This window comes from Priapulus caudatus, unplaced genomic scaffold, assembly GCF_000485595.1.
Source record: "Priapulus caudatus unplaced genomic scaffold, Priapulus_caudatus-5.0.1 Scaffold833, whole genome shotgun sequence".
Lineage (NCBI taxonomy): Eukaryota > Metazoa > Priapulida > Priapulimorpha > Priapulimorphida > Priapulidae > Priapulus > Priapulus caudatus.
The window spans coordinates 89,847-109,069 of record NW_014577894.1 but is presented as its reverse complement, the minus strand read 5'-3'; the positions used below and the strand labels follow the sequence as shown (position 1 = coordinate 109,069).

The 19,223-nt window shown below is 43.7% G+C and overlaps 1 protein-coding gene across 1 annotated transcript in view; it reads left to right on the top strand.

Annotated features, from left to right (window-relative positions):
• The window catches only part of LOC106813838 (5'-nucleotidase domain-containing protein 3-like), a 56,000-nt gene that overhangs the window by 19,936 nt on the left and 16,841 nt on the right, over positions 1–19,223 (top strand). Inside the window, exons 5-11 of the mRNA XM_014818069.1 lie at positions 5,840–6,015; positions 6,184–6,258; positions 7,268–7,414; positions 7,718–7,846; positions 8,068–8,128; positions 9,924–10,026; positions 11,039–11,140. Coding sequence (XP_014673555.1) covers positions 5,840–6,015; positions 6,184–6,258; positions 7,268–7,414; positions 7,718–7,846; positions 8,068–8,128; positions 9,924–10,026; positions 11,039–11,140 — 793 coding nt within the window. The remainder of the gene's footprint in view (positions 1–5,839; positions 6,016–6,183; positions 6,259–7,267; positions 7,415–7,717; positions 7,847–8,067; positions 8,129–9,923; positions 10,027–11,038; positions 11,141–19,223) is intronic.

The window sequence follows — 19,223 nt, the reverse complement described above, 5'->3', positions numbered from 1 at the left end:
CCCAATCCTCTCCAAAATAAAAAGTGAGGCTGAAGACTTGAATTGTCCCATTCAAATCTCCCTGAAAAATTCAATATGCCTAACTCTGTCAATAGGTCTATTTCAAATTTTTGAATAAATGCAAGCGATTATGACTTTCGGTGTTTTGCTAAAAAAAATGCGTATATGGGGAATGCGTCCAAAATTTACCGTTCTGAGTTTCAGTAAAATGAAATGTCATTCTTGCGAACGAGTTTACAGGCCATTTTACAGAGCATGTAATCGTCAGCGTTCCATTTTTTGTAATAATACATTAGGAAGCCAAGTATGAATAGCCGATGACGGATTTGTGTAGATAAATAACCATGTATTTATTGATCTGTAAAATATTAAATTACTTCCCCATTTTCTTCCTGAAAGTAGAGGGATATGAAGGGCCACGCCCATCCCCCCCGCTATTTCGCGCCCCTGTCAGATGATAACTGAAATTTGACTTTGATATGCCATACAAAATATCATTATCATAATATTGTTCGTAGCAGTACTCTACAGGCCGCCGCCGCGAACGTTATTTTTGAAGTGGGGCGCTGCTCAATTTGCTTTACGTCTCGAACAGTGGCGCAATGCAGGTTTCGAGCAGGTGGTAAGAAACAGGGCGGGGGTATGCGGGTCCTCCCAGAAAATTTTGAATCCCCCATTTTTTCTCCTGAAAGTAGGCGGGGGATGATTGTACACGCCATCGCCCCACGTCAATAATGTGGGGGCGGATGCATCCGGCCGCCCATCCCCCCCGCTATCTTACGCCCCTGTATATATATATAATTATTAGGGTACATTACTCATGCTGGCCTTCGCAACGCGCGTCAGTGGTCATCGTGTTTATACAAGTTTATATTTTCATTTTATATTATACATTATATAATATATAAATATGTTACTATAATAATTATATATATATTTATTTATTTATAAATGTTCGTGTGGCTATATGAACATTTGATACTACTTGTTCACGTTTGCGTATGCTACCCAGTCTGCGTTGCTTACAGCAGCATTCATAATTATCTGGAGTCTGGTCTTTATCTTTATACTGAGATAGTTTAAGGTCGATCCAAGGAATCATCGATTGGCGACATCATGATGCGCATCCAAGTTCTCTTTAGAGTGGTAGGCGGCGAACACGATGTCAGACTGCAGTATCGCCTCTAGCCACATGTCGTCGTAGTTCATATATCGGCGATAGGGTGTGTGTGGCCCTTACTACTCCTTCCTTTGCAGCCTATATCATTCGTGCCTACGTGTTTCCACTGCCATTTTCGCATTCCTTTTGGGCCTCGGCGCGTTATTAGTTGCTATATCAAAGGTGTTGTTATGCTCACTAATGAGCGGTCCTACTAAAGCATTGGCCGCTTTCCATTACGCAACACTTGCCTGTTGCGAGGCAGCGTATGGAATTACTGCCGCTCACACTTTCCGTAGAAGCTGATGTGTTTGTGTCATGAGATATTAACAACATCAAACGCGACTATTGTCGTACACATAACCGATCTGTTTCTAAGCATGAACGTGAAAAACTGGGTAACAAATTACGCGCGAGTGTAACTATCCGGCGTATCCAGGTGGCATATGGCGTTAAATTTGCATGAATAATATAACGATTGATTGCTGCGACAGGGGCGCTGTTAATCCGCGGAGGCATTATCTAAAAATCTTAATTGCAAATTAATTATGTAGCGAAATCCCTGTTGCCATTAAGGCAATGATCCAACAAAATTTATATACATTTAATAAATACGGCTTAATATCTTTATTTTATTTATCTACAGGATAATCGCTTGCAACGAATGAACGGATTTTTAATTCATTTCCTTAAGGTCGCAGGTGGCAGAGCCATCAGCAAAATGGTATATGTTTTGTATCATGCATGCTTATTTACTCTGCAGAATGTTTACAAAATTCAGTATATAATTCTGTACGTTTGCATGCGAAGAAATAGGGCGAATGCCTTTCGTGAACCAAACTGCAGCAGGATACATATAAAAATCATGTTCTCTGAGATTCATTCGAATTCTATCAACTTACCGGGCGTTACGACGAACGAAAAAAGTTGCTGGCGGCGTAACACAGTTTTTTATGTAAGGGCCTACAAACGTACGTAGAGCCGTACGGCGCTGGTATTTGACGCTCGCCTGTCGCAAACTGGACGCCGCTTCACTAAAGTGCCGCATGCGCGAATATGCTCTTTTGTGTGTTTTTTCTAGTTTTTGTTGTTGTTAACAAGTCGCACCTAGCAGCTGACAGCACACCACAGCATCTATTTGACTATATATATCAGGAGTAGCAATAATAGGGAAGGCAGTGTGACATCAATGAAACAGGGCAAATTCGTCATTTACTAGCCTTATAATACCTACGATTTACTACGGCGTTATACTTTCATCCAACTTGAGCCTCAAATCGGACACAGTAGCATTCGGCGCTAGCATCGTGCGAAACGTCGTCTTCCTCGTATAAACCCGCAATCGCGAGATACAGACTAAAACGTATGACCAGCATTCTCCATTCTTTGGCATCAGATCCAAATCCATTTGCGCCGCCTCTCTAATTCAAACAAAAGAGCAGCTACGCGTAACCAACAGCTTGCTAAACGTCGGCAGCCCCAATGTGGCTCGCTGGAGTATTATAAGCCCGGATCAGCTGCTGCTGATATGAGGTTGGCGTGCCGTGCGTGAAGGCATGGCCAGCTATGTGCAGAGTGCGCCTGTGTAGCCTGCCTGTATCGGTCAAAGGTTATCTCGCCGAGTGTTGATGCCTAATCTCCTAGGCGAGCCACATGCGCCCTCGCCGATTTAGCATAGCGCGTTAGGTAGCTGCGCTTTTGTTGAAAATTAGAGGCACGCAATGGATTTGATTGATGGCGCAAAGAATGGGAGAATCGCCTGTCGTAGGTTTAGTCTGTATCTCCGATTGCCGGGTGCTATACGAGGAAACGATTTCGCACGATGCTAGAGCGAATGTAGCTGTGTCCGGATTTTAGCTGCAAGCTTGGATGAGTTACCCGCGTAGTAAAATCGTAAGGTATTATATAGGCTTAGTAAATGACGAATTTTCCCGTTGTTTATTGATGTCACAGCTCTTCCCTTTATCTACTCCTGATATATATACACATGGTGCCAATAACTCCGCCCGCCACGGAGCCACAACTTCACTGTTTTCAATCAGTTAACAAACTCCGGTGGTTCGCTGCAGGTGACGCCATTTTTCGGCAACAGTATCGTTGGAACACGGAAGACTTGCTTAACAAAGCTACACCCGGCCATTATTTGACAATTGTGCGCGCCACGCTAGAAATGCTGCTCAATATCACAGAAATTCCTCAAAATATCCATGCGAAAAAGTTTCTTCGCAATGCTACCTATTGCATGAAGGCGCAGGGCCAGCTGCGCTGATTGGCTGCAGCACAGTGCAGTTGCATTATTGCGCCAGGCCTGTCTACCTACATTAAAACTTGCCTTGCAGCCAAAGGCGGGGGCAGCCAGGCCTTGCCGCCTTACTTCATAGGTAGCATTCAGCAAGGATCTTTTCGGCATGGATATATTTGAGGAATTTCTGTGATTTTGAGCGCCATGTCTGGCGGGCCGATTGTCAAAAATGGCGGGTGTAGCTTGTTTAAGCAGTCTTCGCGCGATTTCAACTCAAAGTGGCGTCAACTGGATGGAAACACCGAGTTTGTAACTGCATAAAAAACGGTGAGTTGTGTCGTCCGTCGGCGGCGAGTTAGGCACCATGTTGTATATATATTAGTAATGGCGCGCGCAGTGTGTTGCTGTAGCCTGGGCAGGTTGCGCGACTTCGTTCTTGCTTCCAAGTCTTGTAACCTGACACACATAAACACAGTCTGTAGCTAAACTGACTACATTGCAAAATTGTTTCATCAAATGCTTCGCATGTGCAACCGGGTTGGCGCCGCCATGCTTTGTTTATTGCGACCGTTTTGATGGGCGAGATGCGCAGATGACTACTGGCCATGCCGTGGCGGCCATGCATCCTTGCAAAAACAGAGGCCGCCTCGCACGGCGCTATGCCGCACTTAGGAGCCATCCAGCTTTAGCGGAGCGAGCGTCCAAATTACTGTATCGGTACAGGCGCATACTGCCACTACTCAGCTACTTGTACTAGCTTACTTTAGCCACTAGTAGTAGTACTGACACTGTAGGCTATTGTAATGAGTTGCAGCCAAAATTTCACTTCACCTTGTGACTAAACTTTCTTAAAACTTTATTATAGCCCTAAACGTGATTTTGATAATTTCTTGAGTTCGTTCGTAAACAAGCGAAGAATGGTAATATTATTAAATTGACTACGTCCCGAATTTTCTATTGGTTAATAATTTGTAAAATCTTCATTGCCATTTTTTATCATTAAAAGTAAGAACTAACGGTGGGACTAAACGTATAATTAAATTCTTACCTGATAGATTGGTTTCTCAAACTACGTTAAAAATCCAAAAAAACCCTGGACGATTTGAATAATTAGTGTTCCTGACATTAATTGCTTGCTATGGCTATGTAATGCATCAGCGAGTGTAATGGTCACATCGTATAATGCAGCAATTTAACCATAATAAAGCTGAACAGAATTACTTATATTTTGTGAAAGTGGAAATGTTTTTTTTATTTTTTAGTATTGTACGCGTGACAGTAATCTCTTTAAGCGCTGTTGGCTACGTGACCGGTTTGCTGACGAGAGCCGCTAGGCCTACGACGTGCCGTGACATCCTCATCTCACACAGTGATCTTGCGACAGCGTACACGCACCAAAAATGGATTTACAACAGGCCGACGCTCTGCTGATTTGCCGAGCTGGTTTGTGTGTGTATGCATTGAGAGAGAGAGGAGAGGAGAGAGAAGATAGCAGCAGAGAGAGCGCTAGAAGGTGTGTGTGTGTGTGTGTGTGGTGCTGTAGTGCCATGTGTGTGTGTGCACGTGTGTGTCGTGTGTGTGTGTGTGTGGGAGAGAGAGAGAGAGAGAGAGAGAGAAGAGAGAGCAGAGAGAGAGAAGAGAGAGAGAGAGAGATGAGGCTGGAGAACGAGGGAGGAGCTGGCATGTTGTGTGAGAGACGGAGAGAGAGAGAGAGGCTGTGCCAATGTGTGTGTGAAAGAGAGAGAGAGAGCGAGAGAGGACGGATGAAAGGATAGACGGCAGCAGTGCATATATTGTATATTTACGGCAATCAGCAGAGCGTCCCGTTGCGCAATCATGCGTGTACGCAAGTCGCGCGATCACTGTGTGAGTGAATGTCCGGATGCGTAGCCTGGAGGCTAGGCGACCGGTTCCGGACGCGTAGCCAAGTGCTGCGTATTATTAATTATTATTAAGGCTTCAGAACATGGTTGAATGAACTAACACCTTGCAATTTGAATCGATCCTACTATTTGGAGTGTGACAGTATTATTCGCAAACATTCATGCTTTACACCCTTCGACCTTCCTCCCACACACACACATAGTGATGACATGCAACCTCACACCTATATACACACTATTAGTGGTCACTAATAGGCTTCATCAATCGAGGTATTAGAGCACAGGTAGCAATACATTCACGGTACTATAAATAGAGCCACTTCAGTGACAGAGAACGGTGGTGGAAGCACAACTTTCTATTTGTCGCCATTGTCGGTATTTAAGTATTTTGCACACAATGATAGGCTTCATTAATGGCAATAATGTTATTCTGGTGACTAATCATTTAGATTGCTGTGTTGAAATGCTGTTTGAGCATGTAGGGTTAACTGCTATATGGGATACAGGCTATCTCTATTTTCTATATTTAAGGTAATAAGACTTTCCTTTGTGTAGGTTTGCCACCTACTCCAGACATAGACCCAAAAGCAGTGTTCTGCAATAATGAGTTGAGCTTGCGTGACATAGAAGTTTACGGGTTTGACTACGACTACACACTGGCAATTTATGGACAGAGTTTACTGTTTCTGGTATATAGATTGGCAACACACGTCCTCATCGACAAATACAAGGTAAATATAGGCTATTTGCTATTGTCACAGAGCAAAATAAAAGCACATTAATTATTGTCTCGGTTAATTATAAAACACTTTGTTAAAGCTATATTCAAAGCAATATGTGCGTAAGTGATGTGAATTTGTTATTGGCTTACAAATTTGAAATTACAATTGATGTTTTAGTATCCGAACGAGATAAGCAAGTTAACATATGACCCATCATTTGCTGTCCGAGGTCTGCACTATGATGTCCATAAGGTGAGCATCACTGTCACAAGTTTTTACTCGTGCGGCTGCTCAATCTTTGCAGTCGTCCGGTCGTTCGTGATGACCGGATATTCTCTCGGGCAACTACAAATTGCTTCCGTGGTTGCACGGTGTCCAACCTCTATAAAATCAATAATCTGTGCTCGCTAAGACACTGTCACTACAATACATACAAAATGTACATGATTAGGCCTTTTGCTTTACAGCACTGAGCATCAGGTGAGCAAAGCGCATGCAGCACATGTTTAAATAATATCCGGACAACCAAAACTCTTGAGGGACAACCATATGCTAGTCGGACAACCCAAAAAAAACCTTAAAATTTAGCCCTGCATTATTGAACTGATCCAATTACACATAGTCTAGACTCTAGAGCTAATCCTTATTCTCAGAGGGTCGGGATGAAAGTTTTAAGGCTTCTTTCGGAGTTGATTGCAGCGAGAGCAGGACACGTACGACAATGTTTGTTTACTTTCGTTTGCCTCCAGGCAATGTCAAGCAACAACCTGCCTTATCTTACCTGACATTACCGTACCTTACCCTAAACTTACCTTATTCTTACCTGACATTACCGTACCTTACCCTAAACTTACCTTATTCTTACCCTTCTTTACTTCATGTCACAGTACCTAGCCTTGGATTAAACTCACCTAAATCTTAACTTACCTTACTTCACCTTACCTCACCTTACTTTACTTTATCTTACCTTACCTCACTTAACATCACATTACCCTACTTCAATCTTACCTTACCTTATCTTAATCTTATTTTACATTACATCACCTTACCTAACTCTACTTCACATCGCCTTACCTCACCTTATCTTATTTTTATTCAAACTTACCTTACGTCACCTTACTTTTGCTTAGGTGGCTTTGTCCTTACCACCTCTCCTGCCATTTTCAATTCACCAACTACGCGATAGAGATGATACGTGTGCACCCCATCAGTATTCCTCGTGCAGTTGACAACGCGTTCTCTCGCCTCTGATTGTCTCTAGGGCTTGCTGATGAAGCTGGATGCGTTTCACAAGGTGCAGATGGGCACCGTCTATCACGGTCACTGCCGCGTGCCGGACAACGAGGTCAATCGGCTCTACGAGGGCCTGCACATCCCGATAGACGATCTCAACAACTTCTACGGCTATGTAAGTTCGTCGCCGCGGCGACGGGAAGCTGCGGAGTCGTCCGGAAGACGTCCGTCGTCGTCGGCCGCGGCGTGCACGCAGCGTCTCGACAATCGCAGTTCGCGGGATCGGCGTGTAGCGAGCAAATCTTCGGAAGATCGTTTTGCGCCGTTTTTTTTTTAACGTTGGCACCGTTTCTGGAATGATGGTGTCCGTTTTTTCGCTCCACATGAATTCTGTTGCGGTGCTCGGGCGAATTTCGAGTGGGGAAATTTTTTTCCACTCTTGTTTATTTTCATTATCGTGATCTTTACCTGCCTGTAGGGGGCGCACTTCCAGCAGCTGGTCGACATCTTCAGCCTGCCGGAGATTGCGTTGCTGTCCGACGTAGCGCAGCATTTCATGCAGCACGACATCGAGTTTGACGCCGACTACCTGTTCACGGACGTCAAGGTGCGAATTCGGTTCCCAGCGAAACGCGGAGACCTTCCGTACAGAGACGCGACAAACGTCGTCCGTCTTCGATACACGTGGAGCGTATCTGACGGCTCGAGGTGTAGAGAGCCGGCGTTGTTGATGCGCCGATCTACATCTGTGTAGGATTGTTGTTTTGGTATGTACTTTACTTGTATAGCTCATATAGTTGTGCTTACTGTGTTCGTTTTTCATTGCAGACGGCCGTGGAGTTTGTTCACACGTCCGGCCTGATGCACCAAGAGGTTCTCAAAGACATGAGTAAGTATACTATTTCAGTGGATGGGTTGATAGTGTACAGTGCGCGAAATTAGCGCTGTTTTGCCGGTGGCCACCGGTTCAACCCTCTAAACCACCAGTTCAACCCCTCATATAATCAATCCACTTGGCCTATTCAAAATTTTGCCTATCTTGCCTTTATATCAACAATATTTACAAATTTCTTGACTAGTCTTTACTTCACTATAAGACTCTACTCTACTTCTTAATACAAACTATGCAAATAGATATTATGAGTATGCCTAATAAACACAAAGCTAATACTTTTATTAATAATGGAATAAATTGAACAAAATTGAGGGCCTGTTCAAACTTGTAAGGGTCTGTTCAATTTGTCTAAGGGCCTGCTTAAAATTTTGGGTGGGTCTGTTCACATTTTGGCTAATTTCATGCCCTGAGTGTATGTCGCTGTTATCCGTACCCTCATCAAGCAGCATGTGGTTAGGATCTCACATGTGCGGCTGATGAGCCAAGATGCTTCACATTTTAAAACGAGTGAAACATGTCCGTAACGTTTTTGCTCGTTTTAGCCTCATTTCTATCACAAAATGAGTGGTGCAACGTTTTCTATCTGCATCGAGTAGTGGCTTTGGTAATTCTCTTATTAAACCTATTTGATGTTTATAAACTTGTTGATTTATGGAGTTTGTAAATTGTTTGACTACAATTGCTAATATGTTGCAAAATCCACATGCGAAATCGTTATGTCGGAGTAATCTCTTGTAATAGGAATTAGAGATCTCTGCTAGGGATATTGATCTGTATATGTGTGGATCCATAGATGTAGATGGATGGATGTAGATGTGTGGATCCATGGATGGCAGGATAGGATATCCAGTGAAGAAGTGGCAAAGAGATATGGTTTAAGAGAGATACAGAATAGAACTAGACAGAGAAGACTACAATGGTTTGGGCATGTTCGAAGGGAGACGGAAGGAGGAGTACTGAGGTTTGTGGAAGAATTAGAGATACCTGGAAAAAGACCGGTTGGAAGACTAAAGAGAACATGGATAGGCACAGGGCAGAAAGATCTGAAGGACTTGAATATAGATGAAAGATCAACGCAGGACAGAGAACGGTGGAGGAGGATCATCGCAAGTCCAACCCCAGGCACGGGAAAAGATGGACTATAAACGAAGATGATGATGATGATGATATGTGTGGATCCATCGCCACAGGGATAATGATGATGCGATATCATGCCATTAAGAGCGATAAATGCCGGCTGCTTGCATGTATGCGTGTGGCTCAGGTGTCTCCCGCATACTGACCCTGACCGTGATGTGATTGCTTCTATCGTGAAAGTGCTAAAGCAGCAGTTAATACTCTGATCTTGCACATCTCCTTGTCTGCTATGTTGCCGTGTTGGTGTTCTGTACTGTTGATCTCAGCAACCATCAACCTTTCAGTGTCAGACGGCAATCCCTCAGTTGTACCCATGGTTTTACTACTTCTGCATACGATATCTTTACTTGCGCCTACACAGCATCTTCATTTGCACATACAACCCGTACAACACACCTCTCTCATTCTTTCTACTCTACCCAAATTCTCTGACCAGACCATGATGTGCCTGTGACCTTACCATGGGTGCTCGAATCACACCATATGTTAACACACAAAGAACTCATGGGCACAGAGAGAGAGAGAGAGAGAGAGTGAGTGAGAGCTATTCTGAAAACTCTGTTCACCTGGTATCATCATTGCAACGATTAATCAAAGTGATCGACGAAGTTTCGCAAATGCTATGTATCCGTTAACACGTGACGAATTCCAGATAAATACGTGGAGAAGGACGACGGCTTGAAGCAGATGCTGCGGAGGCTGAAGGATGCGGGAAAAAGCATCTTCCTCGTGACAAACAGCGGCTATGCATACGTGTGAGCAAGAGTACCCCTCTATCTAAGCTCTGTGAAACCGCCGTGTATTGCACGTGTGCAGACGTTTAAGTTGACAATCCCTGTCTGACTACCTTCTATCCATGTGTTCTTTTTCTCTGTCGTCAAATGCGTCGGTAGCCTTCGAAGATCTAGTTCATTTTAAGTTCGATGCTTGATCGGAAAGCAACGTATATGTGTTATCCATGCACCGAAATTTTCCATGTTGTGCTCTGCTAGTATTATTGGCACCATGAGTATGCATTGCTTGTTTTACATTAGCACATAATATAGGTCCAGATATTAGAAAGATCAAGTATTGCATTTCTTGGCTATCAATATTACCAGGAGTGAATAATAATAGATTATTATTCACTCCTGATAGTACTATAGTAAAGATCAGGAGTAGGCTGACACGATAATTAGGTTATCATATCCTCCTAATACCAATTCTTATCCTTGTGCGTAAGTGCTTTTCTATAATATCCGTGATTCGTGTGACTGTGTGTGTGGGTGTGTGTGTGTGTGTGTGTGTGGGGGTGGGGGGTTCACTGTGAGCGTGTTGGCAGTTGTGCATGCCGATGGTGGTATAGAATCCACACGCATGCATGAAGGCATGAGCTGGTTGCAACGTTGCCCTTTCCGAATTCGTTCACGTATTTTTGCACCCGCTGAAATAAAGAGCTTGCTCTGTAAGGAGACTTTCATACGTGCCGTCGAATCGCTATCCAATGCGTGGCACATTGCAAAAAAACATCAGGTGACCAAAATGATTTTTTCCATTGAATGGTTGTTTATCTGCCCTGATGGTTGTTATCGGCTTATGCTTTAGCCAAATAGCGTAGAAGTGTCAATATTTCTTCATGCAAAATATACTGTACGTTTCTAATTTGTTTTTTTATGGCCATCGCAGCTAACTGTATACAATATATACAGCTTTTGTATGTGGAAAATTGCATGCTATTAGATTACATTAATAAAAGCAGCATGGATAGAACCTTTAATAAAATATCAGGTCGAAAGGTATGCAGTATCTGCTTGGGGACAACTGGCGTGAGATGTTTGACATCATCATCACTAAAGCAGACAAACCAAAGTTCTTCAAAGAAACCAGCAGGTAAGTGTCAACCAAAGCAAAAGGTCAAGATTCGAAGCACATAGCGTGTAAGATACAGCGAGTGGGAGAGAGTGGTAGAGAGAGGGGGGAGGGAAAGACAGGATTTTATTTATTTATAAATGTTCTGTGGCTATATGAACCATTTGATCTACTTGTTCACTTTGCGTATGCCTACCAGTCTGGTTCGTTACAGCAGCATTCATAATTTTCTGGAGTCTGTCTTTATCTTTATCTGAGATATTTAGGTCGATCAAGGAATCATCGATTGCGACACCATGATCATCCAAGTTCTCTTTAGAGGTGGTAGCGGCGAACACAGAGTCAGACTCAGTATCGCCTCTAGCACATGTCGTCGTAGGTTCTATATCGGCGATAGCGTGTGTGTGGCTTACTATTTCCTTTGCACCTATATCATTCGTGCTTACTGTTTCACTGCCATTTTCGCATCCGTTTGCCTCCGCGTTATTAGTTGCTATATCAAAGGTGTTGTTATGCTCACTAATGAGCGGTCCTACTAAAGCATTGCCGCTTTCCATTACGCAAAAACTTGCTGGTTCGGCAGCGGTATGATTACTGCTCACACTTCCCGTAGAACTGATGTGTTTGTTCATAGATAAACAACAATAACCGACTATTGTCGTACACATAAACCGATTCTTTCTAAGCATGAACGTGAAAACTGGTAACAAATTACGCGCATTGTAACTATCCGGTATCCATGGCATTGGGATTAAATTTGCATGAATAATATAACGATTGATTGTGCGACAGGGGCGTGTTTATCCGCGAGGCATTATCTAAAAACTTAATTGCAAATTAATTAATTAGCAAAATCCCTGTTGCATTAGCAATGATCCAACAAAATTTATATACATTTAATAAATACGGCTTAATATCTTTATTTATTTATCTACAGGATATCGCTTGCAAACGATGACGGATTTTTAATTCATTTTCTTGTCGGCAGGTGGCAGAGCCATCTGCAAAATGGTATATGTTTGTTATCATGCATGCTTATTTGACTCTGAGATGTTTACAAAATTCAGTATATAATTCTGTACGTTTGCATGGAAGAAATAGCGATATCCTTCGTGAACCAACTGCAGCAGGATACATAAAAATCATGTCTCGAGATTCATCGAATTCTATCAACTTACCGGAGCGTTACGAACGAACGAAAAAAGTTGTGGCGGGTAACACAGTTTTTATGTACAACGTTGAACGTTACGTAGGCCTGTACCGTGGTATTTGGACGCTCGCTCGAAACTGGACGCTCCTAAGTGCGCATGCGCGAATGCTCTTTTGTTTTTTTCTAGTTTTGTTGTTGTTGAACAAGTCGGCACCTGCAGCTACAGCACACACGCATCTATTGACTATATATATCAGGAGTAGATAATAGGGAAGGAGTGTGACATCAATAAACAAGGGAAATTCGTCATTTACTAGCCTTATAATACCTACGATTTACTACGCGTAACTCATCCAACTTGAGCTCAAATCGGACACAGTACATTCGCCTAGCATCGTGCGAAATCGTTTCCTCGTATAAACCCGCAATCCGGAGATACAGACTAAAACGTATGACACGATTCTCCATTCTTTGGCCATCAATCCAAATCCATTGCGCGCCTCTAATTCAAACAAAAGGCAGCTACCTAACCACAGCTTGCTAACTCGGCGGGCAATGTGGCTCGCTGGGAGATTTCATTATAAGCCGATCAGCTGCCTGGCTGCCATTGAGGTTGGCGTGCGTGCGTGAAGGCATGCCAGCTATGTGCAGAGGTGGCCTGTGTAGCTGTGTATCGGTCAAAGGTTATCTCGCCGAGTGTTGATGCCTAATCTCCTAGCGAGCCACATGCCCGCCGAGTTAGCAATAGCGCGTTAGGTAGCTGCCTTTTGTTTGAAATTAGAGGCACGCAATGGATTTGGATTGATGGCCAAAGAATGGGAGAATCGCCTGTCGTAGGTTTTAGTCTGTAATCTCCGGATTGCGGGTGTATACGAGGAAACGATTTCGCACGATGCCTAGAGCGCAATGTAGCTGTGTCCGATTTGAGCTCAAGTTGGATGAGTTACGCTAGTAAAATCGTAAGGTATTATAAGGCTAGTAATAGACGAATTTCCCTTGTTTATTGATGTCACACTCCTTCCGCTAATTATCTACTCCTGATATATATACAACATGGTGCCTAAACTCGCGCCCGCCACGGACCACAACTCACTGTTTCAATCAGTTAACAAACTCCGGTGCTTCGCTGCAGGTGACGCCATTTTCCAACTATCGTTGGAATCACGGAAGACTGCTTAACAAGCTACACCCGGCCATTTTTGACAATTGGCGCCACCAGAAATGTGCTCAATATCACAGAAATTCCTCAAATATCCATGCGAAAAGATTCTTCGAATGCTACCTATGAAGAAGGCGGCAGGGCCGGCTGCCGCTGATTGGCTGCAGCAAGTCAGTTGCATTTATTGCGCCAGCCTGTCTACACATTTAAAACTTGCTTGCAGCCAATCGGGGCAGCCGGCCTTGCCGCCTTCTTCATAGGTAGCATTCAAAGGATCTTTTCGCATGGATATTTGAGGAATTTCTGTGATTTGAGCGCATTCTGGCGGGCCGATTGTCAAAAATGGCGGGTGTAGCTTGTTAAGCAGTCTTCCGCCGATTTCAACTAAGTGGCGTCACCTGCGAGGAACACCGGAGTTGTTAACTGATTAAAAACGGTGAGTTGTGTGTCCGTCGGCGGCGAGTTAGGCACCATGTTGTATATATATTAGTTAATGGCGCGCGCGTGTGTGCTGTAGCTGGCAGGTTGCGCGACTTGTTCTTGCTGCCAAGTGCTTGTAACCTGACACACATAACACAGTCTTACTAACTGACTACATTGCAAATTGTTTCAATCAAATGCTTCCATGTGCAACCGGGTTGGCCGCCATGTTTGTTTATTGCGACCGTTTTTGATGGGCGAGATGCGCAGATGACTACTGCGCGCATGCTGCGCATGCATCCTTGCAAAAACAAGAGGCGCCTGCCGGCGCATGCGCACTTAGGAGCATCCAGTTTTCGGACGAGCGTCCAAATACGTATGGTACAGGCCTACTGCCACTACTCAGCTACTTGTACTAGCTTACTTTACCACTAGCTAGTAGTACTGACACTGTAGGCTATTGTAATGAGTTTCAGCCAAAATTTCACTTCACTTGTACTAAACTTTCTTAACTTATTATTACCCTAACGTGATTTTGATAATTTTCCTTGATTCGTCGTAAACAAGGAAGAATGGTAATATTATTAAATTGACTACGTCCCGAATTTTCTATGGTAAAATTTGTAAAATCTTCATTGCCATTTTTTTATCATTAAAAGTAAGAACTAACGGTGACTAAACGTATAATTAAATTCTTACCTGAATAAGATTGTTTCTCAAACTTAGTTAAAATCCAAAAAACCTGGACGATTGAGATATTAGTGTTCCTGACATTAATTGCTTGCTATGGCTATGTATGCATCACGAGTGTATGGCTCACTCGTATAATGCAGCAATTTAACCATAATAAAGTGAACAGCAATTACTTATATTTTGTGAAAAAGTGGAAATGTTTTTTTTATTTTTTAGTATTTACGGTGACGTAATCTCTTTAAGGCTGTGGCTACGTGACCGGTTTGCGACGAGAGCCGCTAGGCTACGCGTCCGGACATCCTCATCTCACACAGTGATCTTGCGACACGCTCACACGCATGATTTAGCAACAGCGGACGCTCTGCTGATTGCGCGAGCTGTGTGTGTGTATGCATGAGAGAGCAGAGAGAGAGAGAGAGAGAGATAGAGAGAGAGAGCGCTAGAGGTGTGTGTGTGTGGTGTGTGGTGTGTGTGCCATGTGTGTGTGTGCACGTGTGTGTGTGTGTGTGTGTGTGTGGAGAGAGAGAGAGAGAGAGCAGAGAGAGAGAGAGAGAGAAGAGAGAGAGAGAGAGAGAGAGAGAGAGAGCTAGAGTGTGTGAGAGAGAGAGAGAGAGAGAGCTGTGCATGTGTGTGTGAAAGAGAGAGAGAGAGAGCGAGTAGCAGGACGGATGAAAGGATAGACGGCAGCAGTGCATATAATTGTATATTACGGCAATCAGCAGAGCGTCCCGTTGCGCAATCCAATGCGTGTACGCAAGTCGCGCCGATCACTGTGTGAGTGAATGTCCGGATGCGTAGCCTGGAGGCTAGGCGACCGGTTCCGGACGCGTAGCCCAATGCTGCCGTATTATTAATTATTATTAAGGCCTTTAGAACATGGTTGAATGAACTAACACCTTGCAATTTGAATCGATCCTACTATTTGGAGTGTGACAGTATTATTCGCGAACATTCATGCTTTACACCCTTCGACCTTCCTCCCATACACACACACATAGTGATGACATGCACCCTCACACCTATATATACACACTATTAGTGGTCACTAATAGGCTTCATCAATCGAGGTATTAGAGCGCAGGTAGCAATACATTCACGGTACTATAAATAAAGCCACTTCGAGAACGGTGGTGGAAGCACAACTTTCTATTTGTCGGTATTTAAGTATTTTGCACACAATGATGGGCTTCGTGGCAATAATGTTATTTGGGTGACTACACATTTAGATTGCTGTGTTGAAATGCTTTTTGAGCATGTAGGGTTAACTGCTATATGGGATACAGGCTATCTCTATTTTCTATATATAAGGTAATAAGACTTTCCCTTGTGTAGGTTTGCCACCTACTCCAGACATAGACCCAAAAGCAGTGTTCTGCAATAATGAGTTGAGCTTGCGTGACATAGAAGTTTACGGGTTTGACTACGACTACACACTGGCAATTTATGGACAGAGTTTACTGTTTCTGGTATATAGATTGGCAACACACTCCTCATCGACAAATACAGGTAAATATAGGCTATTTGCTTATTGTCACAGAGCAAATAAAAGCACATTAATTATTGTCTCGGTTAATTTATAAAACACTTTGTTAAGCTATATTCAAAGCAATATGTGCGTAAGTGATGTGAATTTGTTATTGGCTTACAAATTACAATTGATGTTTTAGTATCCGAACGAGATAAGCAAGTTAACATATGACCCATCATTTGCTGTCCGAGGTCTGCACTATGATGTCGCATAGGTGAGCATACCACTGTCACAAGTTTTTACTCGCGTGCGGCTGCTCAATCTTTGCAGTCGTCGGTCGTTCGTGATGACCGGATATTCTCTCACGGCAACTACAAATTGCTTCCGTGGTTGCACGGCTGTCAACCTATAAAATCAATAAATCTGTGCTCGCTAAGACACTGTCACTACAATACATACAAAATGTACATGATTAGGCCTTTTGCTTTAAGCAGCACTGAGCATCAGGTGAGCAAAGCGCATGCAGCACATGTTTAAATAATATCCGGAGCAACCAAAACTCTTGAGGGACAACCATATGCTAGTCGGACAACCCAAAAAAAACCTTAAAATTTAGCCCTGCATTATTGAACTGATCCAATATCACACATAGAGCTAATCCTCATTCTCAGAGGGTCGGGATGAAAGTTTTTAAGGCTTCTTTCGGAGTTGATTGCAGCGAGAGCAGGACACGTACGACAATGTTTGTTTACTTTCGTTTGCTTCAGGCAATGTCAAGCAACAATCTGCCTATCTTACCTGACATTACCGTACCTTACCCTAAACTTACCTTATTCTTACCCTTCTTTTACTTCATGTCACAGTACTGTAGCCTTGGATTAAACTCACCTAAATCTTAACTTACCTTACTTCACCTTACCTTACCTTACTTCACTTTACTTTACCTTACCTCACTAAACATCACATTGCCCTACTTCAATCTTACCTTACCTTATTCATTAATCTTATTTTACATTACATCACCTTACCTAACTCTACTTCACATCGCATTACTCACCTTATCTTATTTTTTTCAAACTTACCTTACGTCACCTTACTTTTGCTTAGGTGGCTTTGTCCTTACCACCTCTCCTGCGATTTTCAATTCACGCAACTACGCGCCGACAGAGATGCATACGTGCTGCACCTCATCAGTATTACCTCGTGCAGTTGACAACGCGTATTTCCTCGCCTCTGATTGTCTCTAGGGCTTGCCTGATGAAGCTGGATTGCGTTTCACAAAGGTGGGCAGAATGCGGCACCGCTCTATCAGCGGTCACTGCCGCCGTGCCCGAACAACGGAGGTCAATCGGGTCTCTAAGCGAGGGTCTGCAGCATCCGATAGATGATCTCAACAACTTCTAGCGGCCTATGTATAGTTCGTCGCCGCGGCCGACGGGAAAGCTGCGGAGTCGCTCTCGCCGAGACTGTCCGTAGTCGTCGCCGCCGGCGTGCACGCCAGCCGTCTGCGACAAGTGCGCAGTTTCGCGGGACTTCGGGCGTGTAGCGACGCGAATCTTCAGAAGATCGTTTTGGCGCCGTTTTTTTTTTTAATCGTTGCGCACGCGTTTCTTGAATGACGGCTGTCGCGTTTTTCGCTGCAACGCTGAATTCTGTTGCGGTGCTTCGGGCGATCTTCGAGTGGGCGAAATTATTTTCCACTTGTTTATTTTCATTAACATGATCTTTTACCTGCCTGCTAGGGGGGCGGCACTTCCAGCAGCTGTCGACATCTTCAGTCTTGGCCGGCAAGATTTGCCGTTGCTGTCACAACGTAGCGCAGCCATTTTCAATGCAGCACGACATCGAGTTTGACGCCGACTACCTGTTCAGCAGGACGTCAAGGTGCGAATTCCGTTTCCACGCGAAAGCCGGAAAACCTTCCGTACATGAGACGCCGAAAACGCTGTCCGTCTCTTCGATAGCACGTGCAGCGCGTATCTGACGGCCTCGAGGGTGTAGAGAGCCGGCGTTGTTGATGCACGCGATCTACATCTGTGTAGGCATTGTTGTTTGGTACGTACTTTACTTGTATAGCCGTCAATATAGTTGTGCCCTTACTTGTGTTCGTTTTTCATTGCAGGAGCGGCGCGTGGCAGGTTTGTTCACCAACCGTCCGGCCTGCATGCACCACCAGAGGTTCTCAACAGACATGAGTAAGCTATACATTTCAGTGGATGGTTGATAGTGTAGGCAGTGCGCGAAATTAGCGCTGTTTGCCGGCGGCCACCCGGCTTGAACCACCTCTAAACACCAGTTGCAAACCCCACATAATAATCAATACTTGGGCCCTATTCAAAATTTTGCGTTATATTGGCCTTTTATATCAACCAATATTTACTAAATTTCTTCTTGACTAGTCTTCACTTCACGTAATCAAGACTCTACTCTACTTTCTTAATACAAACTATTCAAATAGATATTTATGAGGTATGCCTAATAAACACAGCAGGTAATGCTTTTATTAATAATGGAATAAATGAACAAAAATGAGGCCTGTTCAAACTTTGTAAGGTTCTCGTCAATTTGTCTAAGGGCCTGGCTTAAAATTTTGGGTGGTGTCTGTTCAGCATTTTGGCTTAATTTTCGGCCCCTGAGTGTATGTCGCTGTCATCCGCTACCCTCATCAAGCAGCATGTGGTTAGGATCTCAGCATGTGTGCGGCTTGATGACGCAAGATGCTTCACATTTTAAAAGCAAGAGTGGAAACATGTGCGTAACGTTTTTGCTCGTTTTAGCCTCATTGTCTACTGCACAAAATGAGTGGTGGGCAACGTTTTCGCTCTGCAATCGAGTAGTGGCCCTTTGGTAATTCCTTCTTATTAAACCTGTTTGATGTTTGTAAAGCTTGCTTTGATGTATGCGAGTTTGTAAAATTGTTAACATAGCATTGCTGAATTATGTTGCAAAATCACATATGCGAAATCCCGTTATGTCGCGAGTAATCTCTTGTGAATAGGAATTAGAGATCTCTGCTAGGGATATGATTGTATATGTGTGGATTCCCATAGATGTAGATGGGATGGATGTAGATGTGTGGATTCATGTTGGATGCAGGATAGGATATCCAGTGAAGAAAGTGGCAGTAAGGAGATGTGGTTTAAGAGAGATACGAATAGAACTAGACAGAGACAGAGCTCACAATGATTTGGGCATGTTAAGAAGGCGAGACGGA